The 19387-nt window shown below is 37.4% G+C and overlaps 1 protein-coding gene, 1 long non-coding RNA gene and 1 other non-coding gene across 3 annotated transcripts; all 3 read right to left on the reverse strand.

Moving 5' to 3' along the window:
* Positions 1-2065: 2065 nt before the first annotated feature.
* LOC148907411 (uncharacterized) lies at positions 2066-6562 on the reverse strand. Its single transcript, XM_089036864.1, has one exon. It carries the CDS (start codon positions 6560-6562, stop codon positions 2066-2068), a length of 4497 nt encoding a protein of 1498 aa, XP_088892990.1.
* Positions 6563-8967: 2405 nt separating this feature from the next.
* On the reverse strand, positions 8968-14850 carry LOC148907412 (uncharacterized). The gene is made up of 3 exons (XR_016121181.1): positions 14708-14850; positions 11009-11294; positions 8968-9240 (listed from the first exon to the last, which is right to left on the reverse strand). It is a non-coding gene; the product is annotated as an uncharacterized LOC148907412 (long non-coding RNA).
* A 4170-nt stretch (positions 14851-19020) lies between these two features.
* Positions 19021-19091, reverse strand: Trnag-gcc (transfer RNA glycine (anticodon GCC)). The gene has a single exon. It is a non-coding gene; the product is annotated as a tRNA-Gly (tRNA).
* Between the last annotated feature and the right edge of the window lie 296 nt (positions 19092-19387).

The raw sequence follows: 19387 nt of genomic DNA on the forward strand, positions 1-19387 counted from the left end.
TTTGCTCATGTTTGAAACTGGTTTTATTTAAAAATATTTTGGTCAACAGAACATATATTCTTCACAATGTTTCTTTTGTAAGATAATCGTTGAAGTTTTATGCAACAAATGTTGCGTGTAAAAAGTATGTCGTGCACATTTGCACTTGAACGTGCACGGTGCACAACACATGATTCACTTGTACACCAAATTCAAGTTCAAACAATTGCTTGGCAAGGTATTGTCGGTTCATTAATTTGTGTGCAAGAGTCCTAGAGATCTTTTCAGGCTTTTTCGCCGCTCTTTTTCGCTAAGTAGCAACGAGACGTAGTGACCAAGATGTTACTGTATTTATTCAGGAAATCCAGTTGAGGGCGTTCGCCCCGCTGACGTCAGAGTTGCATATCCTTCCCGCTGTTATAAAAGCTTTGCTCAATGTCACTTGTGATATACATCTCGATAATTTAGTAAGTTCATTTGCAGACTTACATTAGGCGATATAGCTTATTAACGGTTCCTTTTCATCAAACGAAGGATTATAATTCATCCGAATGTTGGTATAAAATATAAACAATAATAAGCGCATTAGGACTGATTAGAGATTTGTTATCGAACAGATTTGGCTTGAGTTAGAGACACCGAAATGGCTTAGCGTGAGAATGTAAGGCATCCTAGCACTTGAATGGCTTCCGTGTAAACAGTGCCTTATTTTGGTTGTTTGATTGGATGTGGGAAACGGGTTTTAGATGCGCACTGTATGCCCGACTCACTATTCTATTTATTTATTTATCTTTCTCTCTATATCTTTCACCCCCTCCCTTCATTTCCTTTTTTCTTGTTTGCTTCTTTCTTATCGTTAACGTTCTCTTTCTTTTCCTTTTTTTTTTTTTTTTTTTTTTTTTTTTTTTTTTTTCTATTCTTTTCCTTTCCTTTTCCTTTTATTCCTCCAAAAAAGGTGATAAGCGTTACTTAACTTCGGGGAAGGATGCGCTAAAAACCGACTGTAAGTGCTCGAGAATCCTATGTATTGACACGTTAGTTTCACGTTTTGCTATAAAATCACATTCTATGTCCTCTAAATTCTCGATTTAATCAAATAACACAATTCATTATTTGTTATATCATTTATAATTTGTTTCCAAATGCCACACTTCTATCTAATGTGAGTCTAATGACTACTCAGATGTGCCAGTACTTTGTTCTCAATACCAGTGTCTTTTATTCGTGTTTTTTTTAAAATGGTCATTACCATATCTTTAATTCTTCATAATTGAAGGTCACATATAATGTCGCGCCAGTATTTTTTCGCTTCACTTTGCGATTTTGAAAAAAAAATAGCGTATATATAGTTTGACTACACAAACCAAGACCACCCAAACTTTCCGGCATACTGAATTGGGCAATCACGACTAAGTATTTAAAATAATAGAATATGTACAAAATTTTACATTTTACTTTATATGTGTATGTGTATGATAAGGAGGGAGCAAGAAACAGTTTAAATTCTACAATTATTCGTCACCATCCTGTTATATTCAGCGTCAAAAAGTGATTCATAAATTCAATTTAAAATTTATTTGGGTTTGTAAAGGTTCTAGATTATCTAGAGGACTATAGTCAAGATGCGTGACGTTCAAGTTCTAGATTATCAGTTTATTCAGAGTTCAGTCAGTCAATGATTTCACAATTCCACGTTACAGGATTAATTTCACGAGTTCAGGTTTTCACGATTTCAGGTTTTCACGAGTTCAGGTTTTCACGATTCGCTAGAATGACAATTGCAAAACCTTATATGAGAATATATTCTGTCCAAGAAAAACGGAATCAATATACTTACACATATGTGCTGTCCTGAAGATAAAATCATTCGAATTCCGGATTCATTTTTTAAGAACAACAACTTGTCTACTCTTCCCTATATCAACTCTGCCCCATTCCCACGAGCTCCTTTTCTCTCTTCCACAGGGAACCCGCTTCTATCATGCATAAGCTATAACATTCCGCCCCCTATGAACGGTCTATACTAAAACGTTCATACTATAACAGTTTCGACTAAATTATAAACGCAAAGTCTGAGTCTCTTGGTTCAAACGTCATCTTCATCTTCGGCTTCCAGCAAGCATAACTTGTGGATTGGACGTCGGTAGCTGTTTTCCTTAGTCTTCACTTCTACACTTCGAACCAAACCATCACTTCCTGGGAACACCTTAGTAACTCTGCCTAACGGCCATTTGTTCCTTGTAGGGTTTTCGTCAGCTACCAGCACCAAATCATCAATCTGTATGTTTCTCTTTGGTTGTCGCCATTTTTGTCTCTCTTGCAGTGAGGGTATATATTCTTTCAACCATCTCTTCCAGTAATGGTTGGCTAACAACTGTGCTTGTCTCCATCGTTTCTTGCTGTATTTGTCCGATTCGTCTATCATCTCAGAGGGTAGGTTGGTGGTTGGACGGACGTTCAGGAAATGACTCGGAGTTAACGGTTCGTCATCATCAGGATTCGGCGGATTTCGAGTTAGCGGTCTGCCATTGGAAATGCGCTCCGCCTCGGTAAATACGGTATGTAGCACTTCTTCGTTGACTGTCTCTTGTCCAATTATGGCTTTGATGCTTCTCTTGACAGTTTTCACAAGCCGTTCCCATACACCTGACATGTGTGGGGCTCCTGGTGGGTGAAATACCCATTTGCATCCGCGTTCCATCAGCTCCCCCGCAATCTTGCGGGAGTCTATCTCTTTAATGGCTTCCTTGATTTCTCTGTCCGCCCCGACAAAATTTGTTCCATTATCCGATCTTATTTCTTTGACGTGACCTCTTCGGTTCAGGAACCTTACCAAGACCATGATAAAGTCGTCAGTTTCCAGCGATTTTGCGACCTCCAAGTGGACGGCGCGGGAGTTCATGCACACGAAGATGGCTCCCCATTTCTTCTCGGTTACTCGTCCTCTTCCTCTCTTGATATGGAAGGGTCCAAAATAATCTACCCCTGTGTAGGTAAATGGTGGTTCATATGGTGTTAAGCGAACTTTTGGTAGCTCACCCATTTCTTGGTTTGTCGTTTGAGGTCTCTGTTTCTTGCAATCGATACATCTTCCGAGGATTCTTTTTATGGCAACTCGTGCTTGGATTACCCAGAATTGTTCTCTCAGGAGGGCTAGCACTTGCTCTTGACCACAGTGTCCGTTCTTCTCATGCAAGTAACGTATCAAGATTGTCGTAACGTGACTCTTCCGAGGCAAAATTATTGGGTGCATTGCGTCATGGGAAATTGGTGCCTTAGCCAATCTTCCACCAACACGAAGTAGACCATCATCATGTAACTTTGGGCTTAGACTTGCTGTGGGGCTGTGTCCTTGAACTTGTTTCTTCTTCTTGAGGCTCTGCATTTCTTCGGAAAAGGCTTCACGTTGCACGATCCTAGCAACCTTCAATTTAGCGTTCTGCAGGTCTTCAGTAGAAATACGTTTCTCTTTCACGTGTCGGGACTTGATCCATTCGGTGAATTTGACAAGCCAGGCAACTCGGCGCAGGAGTACTATCCAGTTGGAATACCTCCTTGTAAGTTCCTCCACAGATGATCTGCGTTCAGGTACGGTCAGATAAGCTTCTTTCTTAACTTCCAGATCTTGTACGCTAACTTCTTCAAACTTGTTCTCGGGCCAGTTCTCTTTCGTCTTCCACAGAAACTCTGGTCCTTTAAGCCAGCGTTGGTTCTTGAGATATTCTTCAGTGTCAACACCACGGCTTGCATCATCTGCAGGATTGTCCTTGCCTGGACAATGTCTCCACTGTTCGGGTAGTGTTTCCTCTCTGATTTCGGTCACTCTGTTTGCGACGTATGTTTGGAAACGTCGAGTTTCGTTTCTGATATAGTTTAGAACTATCATGGAGTCGGTCCAAAATGTTACTTGTTGGACATCAAGCTCTAGCTCTTTCCTCACTGTCTTGTCAAGACGCGTTGCAAGTACCGCTGACTGCAATTCAAGACGAGGGATGGTGAGGGTCTTGATAGGGGTGTTTCTGGACTTAGCCATCACAAATGAGCATTCGATTCTTCCATCATGATACTCGGCTCTCAAGTACGATACTGCTCCATACCCGACCTCGGATGCATCACAGAAGTGGTGAAGCTCAAGAGAAATTCTTTGTTCACTTGTTCGCGTAAAATAACATCTCGGTACACATACTCGCTCCAGCAGTGGAAGATTCTCTTTCCAGCTGGACCATTTTTGTAGGATCTCACCTTCAAGTGGTTGGTCCCACTTATACTTCTTCTTCCACAGTTCTTGCATGATTCTTTTTGCAGGCAATATCACTGGTGCTGCAAAGTTTAGAGGGTCGAAAACCGCACTAATAGTTGAAAGAACTCCTCTCATTGTATTCGGTTTCTGCAATTCTGACACTTTAAACCCAAAGGTGTCTGACTCGACATCCCAGCGTACACCGAGGGCTCTTTCTGTTGGTAATTCTTGGAGTTTCAGATCGAGGAAGGACGTGGCTTTCTTTTCTTCTGGTATTTCAGCTAGGACCTCGCGGTCGTTGCTGATGAACTTCGTTAACTTGAAGCCTCCTTTCATACACAGCTGTGTCAGTTGGTCAGCCATGCGCGTTGCAGCGTCCGCATTAGGTAACGACTTTAGGACGTCATCGACATAAAAGTTGTTCTTTACAGTGTGAACTGTCGCAGTATCGAAGTCGTCGCTGTTGTCATCCGCTGTTTTCTTCAGGGTTGAGTTTGCTGCACACGGCGAGTCTCTTGCACCAAATATATGGACTGTCATCACATACTCTTCAGGAGGATCATCAGCATCTCCACTCCACCATAAGAATCTTAGAGAGTCTTGATCTCTTTCACGTACTCCGACTTGATGGAACATGCTTTCGATGTCCGCTACAAGTGCAACTTTGTCTTCACGGAATCGCAGTAATACGCCAAGCAGACTGTTCGTGCAGTCGGGTCCCTGAAGCAGATTCTTGTTCAATGACGTACCTTCATGTTCAGCAGCGGCGTCGAAAACAATACGCACTTTTCCTGGCTTATTAACGTTCGTAACTCCGAAGTGAGGTAAGTACCATGTTCGCGGTCCAATCTGCGAAGTTTCTTCAGCGGAGAGTTTGCGCGCGTATCCTTTCTCGATGTAGCCATTCATGGTGTCACGATACACTTCTTCGAACGCTCGATCCTTTTGAAACCTTTTCTTGAGACTCAACAGTCTCTTTTCAGCTTGCTCGCGATTGTTTGGCAATTTCACATCATCTTTCTTCCACAGCAGTCCGGTCTCGTAATGTCCTTCTTTAAACACTGTTGTCTCTTCAAGCTTCGCTACTGCTCTCAGATCTTCTCTTGAAAGCACCTCCTTTTCTTTGACATTCTGTCTTGTTCCATAGTCATCTATCTTCCAGAATCTTTCTATCTGTTCACGTAACTTCAGGTTTTCTATGTCCGTAAAGTGCAAGTCAAGTTTCGTTCGTTGTGTTTTTCCTTCAATAGTACCCGTAATGACCCACCCAAGGGGCCCTCTCTGAGCCTGGAGCTTACAGGTAGGTTCATCAGATTTCCGTACTTCAATTACCTCGTGTGCTTCGTCAACATCCTTACCAATCAGCACAGATACCCGCGGGACTTCTACTTCCGGTACTTCAATGTCTATCAGATGAGGGTACGCATTTCTGTTGATATTGGAAGGCAAGAGGTCTTCAAAAATGCTAAATTTTTGTGATATCAACCCTTCCTCTACTGTGATTGGTTGTCCTTCGCCATCGGCAGACTGTATCTGGAACTCAGCCAGTTGGAACTCTTCTTCTTCTTTATTCATCAGCGTATTGACCGATATTCTTTTCTTTCTTCCTTTGAGTCCTATCATCTCTGCCACTTCGGCGTCAACTACGGTGGCGCGGGACCCGTTGTCCAGGAGTCCATACGTCGTTATCGCACTTCCATCCGGCGCGGAGATCTTTATCGGTACCACGTGCAGAAGTATACTTTTGTCTGTATTTCGTACGTTGGTTGCGTACTGGTCGGTTTTCCTCTGTTCAGGAGCAGGCCTCTGGTCGTTACTCGGTGGATCCTTTCTTTGTTCCCTTTCTTCAGCTTTCTTGTCGACTGGGGCTGCTTTTGGTCTGGGAAAGTTGTGTAGCAGCTTGTGGTGGCGTCGCTCACTTCCGCATCCACAGTTCTCGTTCGATTTGCATTGTGTTCTTAAGTGTCCCGCTTTCAAGCAAACATGACACAGTTTATTATTCTTCACGACGTTCCATCTGTCCGTGATGTCTTTCCTTGCGAACTGTGTACAATGTAGAAGGTCGTGGCTTCCAGAGCAGCAGACACAGCGACCCGGCGTACTTGCGTTTTCTGTTTTATTACCGGCTTGATACGCTTCCTTAGGTCTGACGTCGGTCGTGAAGGTGGCGGTTTTCAGCGGAGGTTGAGCTTTCATTACCTTGTGAGTGAATCTCATTGGTCTAGCAGTGTTCGTTTTCGATTCACTGTTCCGTGATGAAGTTGTAGTGACAAAGGCGGGATCGTTCTTGATTGCTGCTTGTCTTTTCACAAATGCCGCAAGGTCCTTCAACTTCGGTGACATCCCTTTCTCTCTGATGAAGTACAGGGTATCTCCCCACCTTGCTGATAGGTAGTTTGGCAACCTACTTACGATCAGCTTCAGGTTCGACGTCGTGCTTGCTTCAATTTCGTATTCTCCTTCCAGCTTCTTCGATGCTGATTCAAGTTGTTCTGCAAAGTTACGTAGTCCTTTGTTGTCATCATGGGCTAACTTTGGACCAATGGTCAGTTTTTTCGATACATGCGGCTGCAACCGCGGATGGGTGTCCGTATCGTTCCTCTAGCAGCTTCACAACATCGTCGTACTTGCATCCAGACGCTCGTTGAACTACTTCATACGCTTCTCCGCAGACAAATTTCGGTAAGAACTCCAGTTTTTGTCCGTCGGTCAATAATCCGTCCTCTAAATTGTCTTTCAGGCGGCTTCTAAGACTGGGGAAGTCGTCAGCATCTCCGGAGAACTTTACAGGCTGCATGGCTTGCAACATGTTCAACTTCAGCATAATTGCATTGTGGGTTGTAGTTTCTTGTAAGATGGATTCTTCTCTTCGAGGTCTCTCAGAATGGTATCTTTCGTCGGCCATAACGTTTTGGGCGTGGCTCTTGTCAGCGCTTTCTTCTTGCATGTCGTACCTCTTAGGAACGTGGGAGTTTCTCCAATATTCATCGTACTTCTCGGGGCATTGGGAGCTTCTCTGGTATTCATATTCATATTCTCGTTTTATTCTCTCATCGCGGTCATCCGGTACATGGATGCGTGTGGTTTCGTTCACGACCCAATCAGTGGTCTGGTCTTCCTTTGTCAAGGGGGTGCTTGTGTAAAGGCATGGTCCACGTGGTAATTCTAGATCGGACTCTTCATCCTCTGACATAAATTCGGCTTCCTTTTCTGCTATCTTGGCTTCAAATCTCAGTTTTCTTACTGTTTTTTGCTTCTCTAGTTCAATGTCTATCTTGCGCTTTTCCATTTCCGCTTCCAATTTTGCTATTTCTTCAGCTTGTTCTGCCATCATTTTCTTCAATTCCGCGTTTTTCTGTAGTTCTCGTTTCTTCGAAGAGCTCAGCGATCTAGTTTTCGACTTAGTAGACCCCCCTGCGTAGGAATATTGGCTTATTGTCTCATTATCTCTTTGTCGGCGAACTGGCGCCTGCTCGTCTTCTCGACATTGTTGTGCCTGTCTCAAACGCTCGCATGCGGCATAGGCACACTTGTGATAATTATCTTTGGCATGTTCGTGTTGTTGTTTTACTCGTAAAAGTTCTGTTTCACTTACATCTTCCTCGATGTAAACACTGTATTCATTTCTGTACAAATCCCACCCATGCAAGTTCTAATTTCTTTAAATAATCAACAATTTTTTCGGCTTCGAAGCATCGTTCCACGTCTCCAACTTGGTTGACAAGTCTTGACAGGTGGGATAAATATCCCGCCAAGGAATGTCGTCTTTGTGTAATCCGTTCGGCTTTACGGCCTTCGAAATCTTTCATATTTTCTTGAATAATTCTCTTACCTCTTCGGGATCCAAGATCCAACTCTCGCTCAAGTTGTCTCCCATATTCAGACGGTCCTTTTATCATGTTTTCAAGTTGTTTTTCTAATTCGAGGATTCTTTCATGTTGTTGCTCGATGGTCAAGTTCGGGTTTCCTTCGGCATTCATCTTGTGTTTTCTTTCTCAATCAGTTCGTTCAGATTTGACGATATGTCGAATTTTGTAAAGGTTCTAGATTATCTCGAGGACTATAGTCAAGATGCGTGACGTTCAAGTTCTAGATTATCAGTTTATTCAGAGTTCAGTCAGTCAATGATTTCACAATTCCACGTTACAGGATTAATTTCACGAGTTCAGGTTTTCACGATTTCAGGTTTTCACGAGTTCAGGTTTTCACGATTCGCTAGAATGACAATTGCAAAACCTTATATGAGAATATATTCTGTCCAAGAAAAACGGAATCAATATACTTACACATATGTGCTGTCCTGAAGATAAAATCATTCGAATTCCGGATTCATTTTTTAAGAACAACAACTTGTCTACTCTTCCCTATATCAACTCTGCCCCATTCCCACGAGCTCCTTTTCTCTCTTCCACAGGGAACCCGCTTCTATCATGCATAAGCTATAACAGGGTTGCCTTTATTAATGTAGACACGCTGTAAAGTGTCGTCAACAATTCATGGTACAAGGTTTGTGGGAAGAAATGGGGTTCAGAGAAAAGCACTCTATGAAAACATAGGAGAGAATTAACATGCCAGTCTCTACTCAGTAATACATGATGGCGGTACGTGCAACGACCCAACCCACAACGATGAGATACGACACATCTTTTTAATTTAAGCAAATAAAGCCCCCATTCTTCTTTCAAAATTCCAACCTTTCTTCTTACTGAAAAACATAACAAACTAAGCCATCTGAGTAGCAGTACTCAATCATTTCAAATCTTTTTATTGTCATGATTCTGTCATACGAACAATTTCAAAGTTTCGATCATTAATGTTTTAAAGTAAACTTACTACACGTGTTAGAACTATTTGACATCTTCCTCATAACTTATACATTAAGAATTGCGTTTAACATTTAAATGAAGAGAAGGATTCTAAAACTATTTCTGATGGAATAAATTATTGTATTTTTACATGTCTTTGTGTCGCTAATCGAAGAAGTTTTTCTCGAGAAAATTTCGCCTCACTTCCTCATCTGTCTGTAAGACAAAAAGAAAAGAAAAATTGAATATTTTTATTTATAAAGAATTTGATATCCCTGTTAAAAAATTTATCAAATGTTAAGAGCTTGATATCATTTTTATTCACTCGTTTTTCATATCATATCGCTCACTTGCTCGCTCCCTCGCTTATTTTTCCGAAGATGTCAAACAGGTGTGTGAGATGGGTTTTGTGCAGAAGGTAATTTAGAGCGGAATAGCGGCGGCTATCGCTTGGAGTATTTTGTAAGTCAATCAATCGATAAAGAGCCGGTTAATTGCTAATAAAATTAAAACCAAAACATAGAGAGAAGCAAAGAAAACTAAATATATTTTGCAAAAGAATAAGTGATTAAAAGTTTAAAAAATAATTTTTGCAGCACATTTTTTATTTATTTAAACTGTAAAAATAAAATTCGACAGAAACCTCTGCGTTTCGAACTCGAACGCAGACAAACACTCTTTTACTTTGAAAAATAAACCTCTCCAGATTTGAAATTATTTTTGCGAGATAACTATAGTACTTTTAGGCTAATATATTTTCTAGGCCCTGCCATTATTCCTTCAAAAATTCACCAATTAAGAAATTATTTTCACCAGAAAAGAAACACTTCAGCTAAAATGTCCTCGCGAAATAAAACATGTAATCAAAAACTTTTCAACCTGAAGACTGGAAGTAGTAGTTTTCTAGTGCCTCTGGTGAGCTTTCAGGAAATAATGACATTTTCTAAAACATCGTAAAAAGACTAATGTGTCCATTCAAAACAAGCACAACTTGAGCTCATAACTTGAAGATATTCGCTAGGACAAATTAGCCAATGAACGCGCGAAATTTTCCACCAATCGACGATCATGAACCATTTCGATAAAATTTTTGCAAAAACTCAGGTAAACTCGCTAAAGTTTTAAACGAAAACAGAGCAAGATATGTCATCGAATTATAAAAATTATAAATTAAAAAAAAATTATGTTTCTTTCGTAGCTTTGTAAAGGTTAATAAAAACTTGAAGTTTTCCCCCCCATCAGATTCAGTTAGTTTACAGGTGAATGAGAATTGCTAATTTACATATTATTCACCAATCTGTATCCGAATCTGTCCGTAATATTACCGTATTCCTCCCTTAAAGAGTCCATGCAGCTTGTTCTTTATTCAAAAGTATTTTCGCCGACAATAAATAATAATTTCTTCCCCAATACAAACACTGATAACAAGGGGGAAATGTGACCGTCGCCTTTAAGAATATGTGACTGGCCATACAGCTTATATAGATTAAGAGAGAATTCTTTTCGTATTCAAGCAGTGAGCGCCAAAAACTATTTTCTTGAAGAAAGGCTGTTGTACAAGGCTAAAAAATCTTGTTACTCGGAAAGTTTAACTTGTTTGGAAGTGGAGATGATCGATGAAAGTGGAATCAAAGTGTTAACCCAATGCAAAAATTTTATTCGAAAATGAGGTTTAGGCATTCATTTGCTTATTTCCCATATATTTTCCTATAAAAAAAAGCCTGACAAAGCGAAATTCTAACACAAATGCAATAAAACATCTTTGTACAATTGAAAATACCGCATTTAACAGGCATTTTATCAAAGTAAATCAGTTTCTAACTGTTTAAAAAAGGTTTTGAGTGTTAACCCAAAACGAAAATTGGATCAAAAACTCATACGAAACTCTAGTTTTTGGCGCTTTTTGCCATCATTGCTCATTATCGAAAAAAATTTCCTCTTAAATTAAAAGAACTCAGTACGAATTGAAAGATTTTCAACTTACAGTTGCATTTCAAACTCATCAATTTTCTGCTCTTTCCAAGATTTCTCGAATAAGTTTGGCCTTTCGTTTCGCATTTATGGGATGTTTGTAGTTCGTACTGTCTTCTTGGTAGGCGGCGTCGTACTTTGCCAGAAGTTCTGGGTCTTCGAGAGCTAATTTTCGAAGCATTTCTCGTCTTCCTAATCTAAAGTGAGCGTCCGTCATATCCGTCAGAACCAACATTGATAAGAACGCTACTAGGAGCAGAATTTCGATCTTTCTCGCTGCCATATTTTTTATGCTTGTGCTGAAAAAAAAGAAAATATAATATTTTTCAACTAGAATTTCTAAAATCAAAATAAAGTCAGACCATTGGTTTAGATATACAGCGTAAATCAAAAATTCATTTTGTTTATGTGAGAGTGAAGGGAAAGTTCAATCAATCTTATTTCTTTTGTTTTTACAGTAAAACAAGGGGGAATCGTAGAATTAAATATTACGCTCATTACTAGAACACAAAATGATAACTTTTGCGTGGGAATTTAACTATGTACTTTACCGGTTATATGTGTTTTAGCGAAAATAATATTGAATTTTAAATGCGTTCGAATTTAAACTAGCTAGCTGAACTTTTGAAGTTTATTGTAACGTTTCACAGAACGTGCGTGGGAAGATTGATATTTATTAATTCATAAATCATTACACAAATGTCCCACCCACCACCATCCCCCCTGAATTTTTGGGTGCACGCTTTTTTTGGGTATTACTTTCGATTGAAAGTATTCAAATGAGAGAAAGAAGATAACTTAAGGAAACGAGTAGAAAGGTTCGAAAAAAATCGAAAATGTGTAGAACACAAGAAGAAAAGCAAAAATGAACATCAGGTTTCAAAGACACAACAACAAAAAATCACAATTGTATAAAACAAAGCAAAGCAAAAAAACTGAAAGTATATTTCAAAACCTTTATTCCATGAAGAAAAGAGCTTTTCTATCTTGCAGAGTTTTTGAATTGCTTTAGATAAGGAATTGTGTGTACGTAAAGAATAACAATGAAAAATGTTTTTTAACTCGCAAAAACAAGTAAAAGGAAAAGTGTTTTCCCTTACTCGTGATGGATTTACGAAATCGTACTCGAAAATGAATTATTTAAACGCAGTTTATATTCAAAGCAATGCTTGATTTCCATACTATAGCTATGTGCTTTCGGTTTAACGATTCATAACCAGTTAAAACAATAGAACAAGAAGAATATGAAATAACAAGCTAAAAAATAAAGACTTAAATTGAACCTACCGATAATGTGAAACGTCTGCTTGAACTGCCCCTAGCTAGTATCGAAGACCCGACCGACTCAAAAGAGTTGTAACTAACACGATGACTCCGAAGAATATATCTCTCATTTATAGAACATTTTAAGTACAATATGTTTAATTTTTTTAGATTAAAACCAGACTATTTGAATAAGATCGAATCAAGATAAGAAAACTGTTGATTTAGACCAAAAAGTTGACAAGTACGAAATAATTTTTTAATGTGGGACCGTAATGAAGCCAATGTTGTTCTGCTGGAAGGTATAAACCTAAATCTGGCCCCAGTTCTACTACAATAATAAGGTTATTCCATAGGATTATATATCGGATCTTAACAAACTTCCAAGGAAGGAAGGAAACTTTGGGTAATTAGCAAGGCGGATTTAAGAGTTTAAAGCGAACACATGTATAAAACGCTAAGATAAAGAATGCCTCCAATCATTCGAGATCAAGCACGGAAATCTGTGCCATATTGTCCAAAACACTAATATTAAAATGTTGACAGATTAGTTTTCCTAGTCCGGCTCACTCGAGGCAAAAAGACATTCCAAAATTTCAAAAATTACTTGACTGTACTCGTGCAAGTGTTTTTGCATACAGCTGTTTGAAATAATGTTCAAAATTAATGCCACTGAAAATTCCAAATATGGCCCTTCAGAATTATCTGAGGTTGTCAATAACTTTGCGAAGTGCCATTTTGATTCTTTATATTCAAAAATGTGTCGAAAGTACATTAGATAGCACGAGGCGAGTCATTTTATGAAAACTTTTAGCCCCCAACTCAAAAATTTCAAAATCCAAAAGTCGATTTATCAAAGAAAAATATGTTACATAAAGTATCGCGAACGTACTTAAAAGGAAAATTTTTCAGAATAGCTATAACAAAAACTGAGTTAAAGGTTTTTTAACAGATAGGTTATCAGTGAGCAGGTGTAGATGTGGGATGAGTAGACAAAAACTACGCCTCGCCTCTGTAATTCTAAGTACTTTTTTTATAGCTTTATGGAATAAAAATCGTAATTTTTTTTTTTAGATTTTATTTATAAATGGTTAATTTAAAGCCCTGAAGCAAAATTCTGTGCTTGAAAGACGTTTTTGAATATTAAACCAGTGCAGAATAAGTTTTTGAAAGCCAGGTCACGAGATGAGTGAAATTCCAGACAAAAGCCATTCAACTGCTCATGAATGAAACGTATACTTTATCTATATCGCTGTTTGAGCTTTTATTCAATTCATGTTGACCAAAAAAGAAATTTCACACCCCATTCTTTAAAAAATATTTGTTAGCAATACATACAAGCGAATATTAAAGTCGGAATCTTTCCACAGCTATTCAGGATTTGATTAGTGAGAATGATTGACAAACAAAGAAATCTTCGAACTTTAGGACAATTGACGGAAAAAGATTACGGGAAATTGGCTAGATAGCATTCCAAGTGTAAATATCCCAAATATTGCAAACTTGTGCTCTATATTTCCTATATTTGATGGGTTAGTTACATTAATGTCAGGAAGAATAAAAGCATAGCTTTTATCGGCTATTTGGTTCTACTTCAACCCACATGCACAAGGCTATTACGTACGTTTCACTTTTATTAATAAACACAGCTATATTTGAAAAGCAAATGTGATTAGAAAAAGAGGTAAAGTAACTAAGGTGTGACTCGAAAATAATGTCTCTCAAATTGTTTGCTTTATAAATGAAATTAATCTCAACTCTTATGGTTCAAAGGTTTTCATTAAAAAGAAAAAACGAAAGATTTTTAACTTTTCTAAATTTTGGTCAATTATCTTTCTAATTTACCTATAAACTAAACTTGCCAATATTATTGAAATGAGAGTTCTTAAAACGTTTTTGTTTAAATATTTAGGATAGATTAAGACCTGATCAGTTAAATATCATATACAAGGAGTATTTTTTATATTTTTATCCTTCTTTTTTTTTCGGTCTTGCTTCGTGTTTTTGCGGTCTTGCTCGCAAACACGTTCTGATTCATTTTAGGAGGGGAATTTTTTCCCACTTTTTTCTGGTCTTGGTACAAACAAAATGTATAATGATCGAAATGACCTCTTAAGGGAAACTCATTCTAACCTCAACATCTTATCTTTATAATGTGTTGATGATTTAGAAGATTACTGCATTAGGAAAGCGATTAAAAAAACAATATATTTGAGTTCAAAAGACTTTAAGATAGCGAAGAACATGCTCATCTTAAATTAACCGTTCACAAACATCTACAAAATGGTAAAATTTTGAATTTAAAAATCCATTGAAACAAAATAATTCTGACCTAAAATAATTCTTATATTAAACTAAGATTTTTAACTACTCTTAATCCTGAATTTGAAAAGTAAAAGATAAAAAGAAAGCTTGCTATAAGCAGAAATGGAAAAAAGTGACTACTTACAGTTCTTTTGTGGTTCTTGACTTCTTTCTTGTGATCTGTGCAAACGTTGTGACTATGGTTCAGTGGAGTCGTTTTTTGTATGTTCAAGACCGGAACCACGTCGCGATCAAAAATACAAGTGAAAAATAAATTCGTGAAAGCTGTTGGCCAATATCAAATAGGTATTGCTTGAGCGTTAGGTATGGATTATGCATTATCCATCATCCCAGCATGCAATTCAAATATCATACTTCCAGGTGCCCGCTGTAAAGAGACAATAGAATGGAGCATATTCAAGTTTGAAATTCCAAAAAAAAGTTATTCATATGTACAATAACAATAAGAATCCCTTTATAACACTTTTTTTCTTTTCGTTTTTGTATTTTATTTAAAGCTGACGTCACCAAGAGTTGGAGTAGATTTCTTTTCAAATGTCCAGCTTCTTGAATTGACTTCACAACTTGCCGTTTATATAATTAAAAATGATAGATACACGTTAACACTTTCTAATGTTGAAATTGTCAATTCCTATATTTTCTCTGTTAAATAAACAAATTATGAAATACCAAATATTTTAACAGCTATATTTCAACTAATTCATTGAAAAATTAATCTTCCTTTGCCTTTGAGAGGATTCTCTACTTAATTAATCCCAAAAAGTAAATTAACTAACCAATAACTAAAAATAAACAGGCCTAATAACATATCTGGGTATATCTGTTTTCGAGCTATTTTAGATTATTTTTGTGTGTTTATCGCTTGTGGAAAGATTAGCTGACTTTATTTTTGAAATTAGAATTTATTTGTCTACTGAACGGGACAGATTCTTTGGGATCTGATATTCGTTGCTGCCCTCCGCGTCTATTTTTTATCATTAATACAATACTTATATCCGGAATTCTTTGTAGTGTTTATTAACTTTCTGAGTTTGGACATATCCTATCAACTTTTTTTTCCGACATCGGGCCGTAAGCGTTGTGTTAATCAATATCTCTATCAAAAGAATTCCTGTAGAAGCGCGGTAGGACACTTTCATTTAACAAGACCTTTACTATTGATTTTGAAAACAAAAGGGGTTTTGAACAATTTTGTCATGTTGCTCGTGCGTACTACGTTTGCGCTCAAAGATAAAAGAAAGCGCTTTTTTCTAGATCTTTACACACTCACACTCGAGAGTAGGCGACATATATTAGTAATATAAATACTCAGATAGATGCCACATCCATTCTTTATGCAATTCGCCCCCGATATTTATAAATTGAATATCCCAGATCTGCAAAGGATTCGCTTGGGCATCTATTTTTCCGTTGTAACTTTTTTTTTTCCTTCTTCTTTTTTTTATTTCAGAGTTTGAAAAAAAAAATTTCTCGCGCTTCCTTCTCCTTCTCTGTTTTTTCTGTATATGTTGTCTCATTTCTTCACGTTTTTTCTTACTTCCCTTCTTTCTTCCTTGCTTTATCTCGTTGTTTATTCTTCTTTAATTCCTTTTCCTTTCTTACAGTAATTTGTTTTCACTTTTCAGTTACCATTGCTTTGACTTGGTTTCGTTTTTCCTACTCTAAGTTTATTCTTTTAAATCTTAAAGTTTGAATAAAAAATTGTGCAGCTTAGTCTTTCTTACGCCTATTGTAAGCCATGGTTTCCTTTGTTCGGCTCAGTTATTCTTCGCTTTACAACGTACGTTTCTAAACTCGTAAAATCAATTGTGTATGGTTTCTTTGCGTCGTTTCCTAACTCATTTTTGAATTTCTTTTGCTTTGAGCAAACTATAAAACAACATCTACCTAATTAAGAAGGCAAGTAAAAATAAGATTGATTTACTTAAATAAATAAGAAAAATACTTTTTTTAGTTTTCAGTATATTGATTTCCTAAGTCTTCCACAGTTGAGCGTTATTATTCAAATCATCATCTATGCTCATCCCCTAAATAGCTGGTTTGCGTCTTTTCAACACTCTTCATTACTATATAGCCCTAACTAGTCAAGATTAGCCTAATCGGCAAATTAAATCACAATAATGACCAGTATTGGAAGACGATTTAGAAGGAATTCTAGAAAATCTGGCTTTACAAGCGGCTATTTTGGGAGGGATTATTGAAAAAAAGAAGAGATCTGACGTTGATATCTTGTTTTGGTTCTAATAACCTCAGATTTGTGTGTCGACAGCTGGCGAGAGTGAACAGCAGAACGTCTACTTTGAAACTTTCAAATTCACAATTTGAACTGAGTTACTTTATCATCCTACATATTTTCATTCTCGACCTTCTAATTTCATTTTTTCTTTCTTTCTTTCTTTCTTTCTTTCTTTTTTTCTTTCTTTCTTTCTTTCTTCATCTTTCTTTCTTTCTTTCTTTCTTTCTTTCTTCCTTCCTTCCTTCCTTTCTTTCTTTCTTTCTTTCACTCACAGTTTCAAAAATATAATCTCTGAAGCAGGAACTCAGTGTACAATCTCTAAACAAGCATTCAGTACCGACATATAAGCTTCGGAACGTCTTTGATGTGAAGAGGAAATCCATAACGCGGCTTCCTTCAGGGGCAAGGCATAGAGAGATAAATAAGAACATATATGTTATTTGTATACAATTGTAGCTCAAAATAATCTGGAATAAACTTCCAAAATTAAGAAAAAATATATAACAGAAAAAAATGGCATTTCATTTTACCATGTAAAGAGGAAGTTGGGTATTTGCAGTTTATTTTTTCAGTGCTTAATAAACTGATTAAGCATCAGCGACGTTTTTCCTTCCTGCAAACGACAGACTTGACGACCACATTTTCATCGCTTTCCCGTGTACGTATTTTCCTTTCGCTTTTACAAACCCTCTCATCAAAGATGAGTATTCTGTTGTTTATGTACTACGTTGGACATTGAGTGAAACTCATTTATTGCCTAGGAAATCAAGCATACAAATAATTAGATAGGAAATCAAACAGAAATAATTTATCAATTGTATCGATCGTTTTTGTTTCCTTTTTGCACTCGTCAACCTGACTTTCCACGTTTACCGAAAAAAAAGATGAAAAAACGTTCAGGCTCTTTGTCATACGCTAAATATTCAGAAATAATTCACGTGTTTAATCCATATTAGTAATAATTATTGGACTATTTTAATAAAGCATTTAATTAGTAATTAGACATTTTTGTAATAAATAGCTTTACTTATTTTTTTTCTTCTATTTATTGCCATGACTTATTCATATTTATTTTTAAGAGTAGAGTGACCACAGTAAATCCGTGAAACTTTAGTAATACTAAATAGCACAATTTCATGCAAATTCCATTGTTTTCTATTGCTTAACTAACACTATTTTGTACTATTTAGTAATTAGTGTTTCACGGATTTACTGTGGTCACTCTATATCGTAAAGACTGAGCTATCCGAACAAAAATTCGTACGACGCCAAGCCGCGCAAATTTGGGACCTAAACAAACGAGGTGGAATTTTTGAATTGTACAGATAAAAAATTGATCGGTACCGTGTAAACACCTTCTCCGGATAACTTCTCGTACGGCAAGCCGTAAACAATATGCTGTGCGCATGATCAGATGGAAAATCACTAACATTACTATATTGATCCGGTTCCGTGTAAACATAAACGTATTTTTTACACAATTTAGCAAATTGTGGTCCCTTTTCTATGGTCTGTACTCTTATGGAACGTACAATGGCGTCAGCATATGATCCAATTTCAAGTGGAACCACTGCACTCAAGTGGTTTCACTGCAAAGTTTGGACCACACTGCACTCAAGTGGTTTCACTACAAAGTTTGGATTATATGCTGACGCCATCATTCCATGTTCGATAAGAGTACAAACCATAGAAAAGGGACTTCGTTTTGTTTTTTACCACAAAAAATTCACTTATACCGCATTTTTCCCACGTTATTTAGGAATTTTTCTGGCGTTTTTTAAGCTCGTTAACGTCAGCTTCTGGTCTGTGCTCTTATTGATGATGACAATTGACCAATCAGCGCGCAAGAAATTAACAATTTGTGGCAAAAAGAGGCCTTTGCGCCATCACGTGATGGCAGCAATGAAAGGAGACAGGAACAATTGAATCTGGTCCATTCTGGTTTACATGAGAAAGAATCCAGTTTCCCATTGGGGAAATACCCTTTTGTGTGCCTCCTGTAATGGCTGCCATCACGTGATGGTGCAAAGCCTCTATTAAAGGCTCGGTTCCGTGCAAAAGGTATGTGCAGCTAAAATTTTTGGGTCGACCGCGGTTTAAAATTCGTCAGGTACCGTGTAAGCGCAACCTATTTCATCATCAGTTTGCATAATTCTCATTTCAAGTCATTCCAAAATTCAATAAAAACAAAAAGTACTGTTTGCACTGGCCGGGAATCGAACCCGGGTCACCCGCGTGGCAGGCGAGTATTCTACCACTGAACCACCAGTGCTCTTAAAGACTAAAATTTCGAACGAGATTACAAAACGGTCCACATGAAATTGAGGATGCTGTTGTTTGCAGTTGATTGGTGGTTTTCAACCATTCCCAAGAGAAAAAGATGGCGGTCATGCTGGTGGATAGGTACAAAAGGATCAAAAGGACCAATTGCAAAAACAATCAGCTTGAAAAACGTTTAGTGAAAAGTCCCCGAAATAAAATATAAAAAAGGAATTCGAAAGTTTAGGGGTTATACATACATTTTTTTCTTTTCTTTTTTTTTTTTTTTTAATTTAATTTAATTTTTTT

The sequence above is a fragment of the Actinia tenebrosa genome, unplaced genomic scaffold (genome assembly GCF_029948245.1).
Source record: "Actinia tenebrosa isolate PJP-AT-01 unplaced genomic scaffold, QUT_ActTen_1.0 PGA_scaffold4__44_contigs__length_22323623, whole genome shotgun sequence".
In the NCBI taxonomy this organism is placed as follows: domain Eukaryota; kingdom Metazoa; phylum Cnidaria; class Anthozoa; order Actiniaria; family Actiniidae; genus Actinia; species Actinia tenebrosa.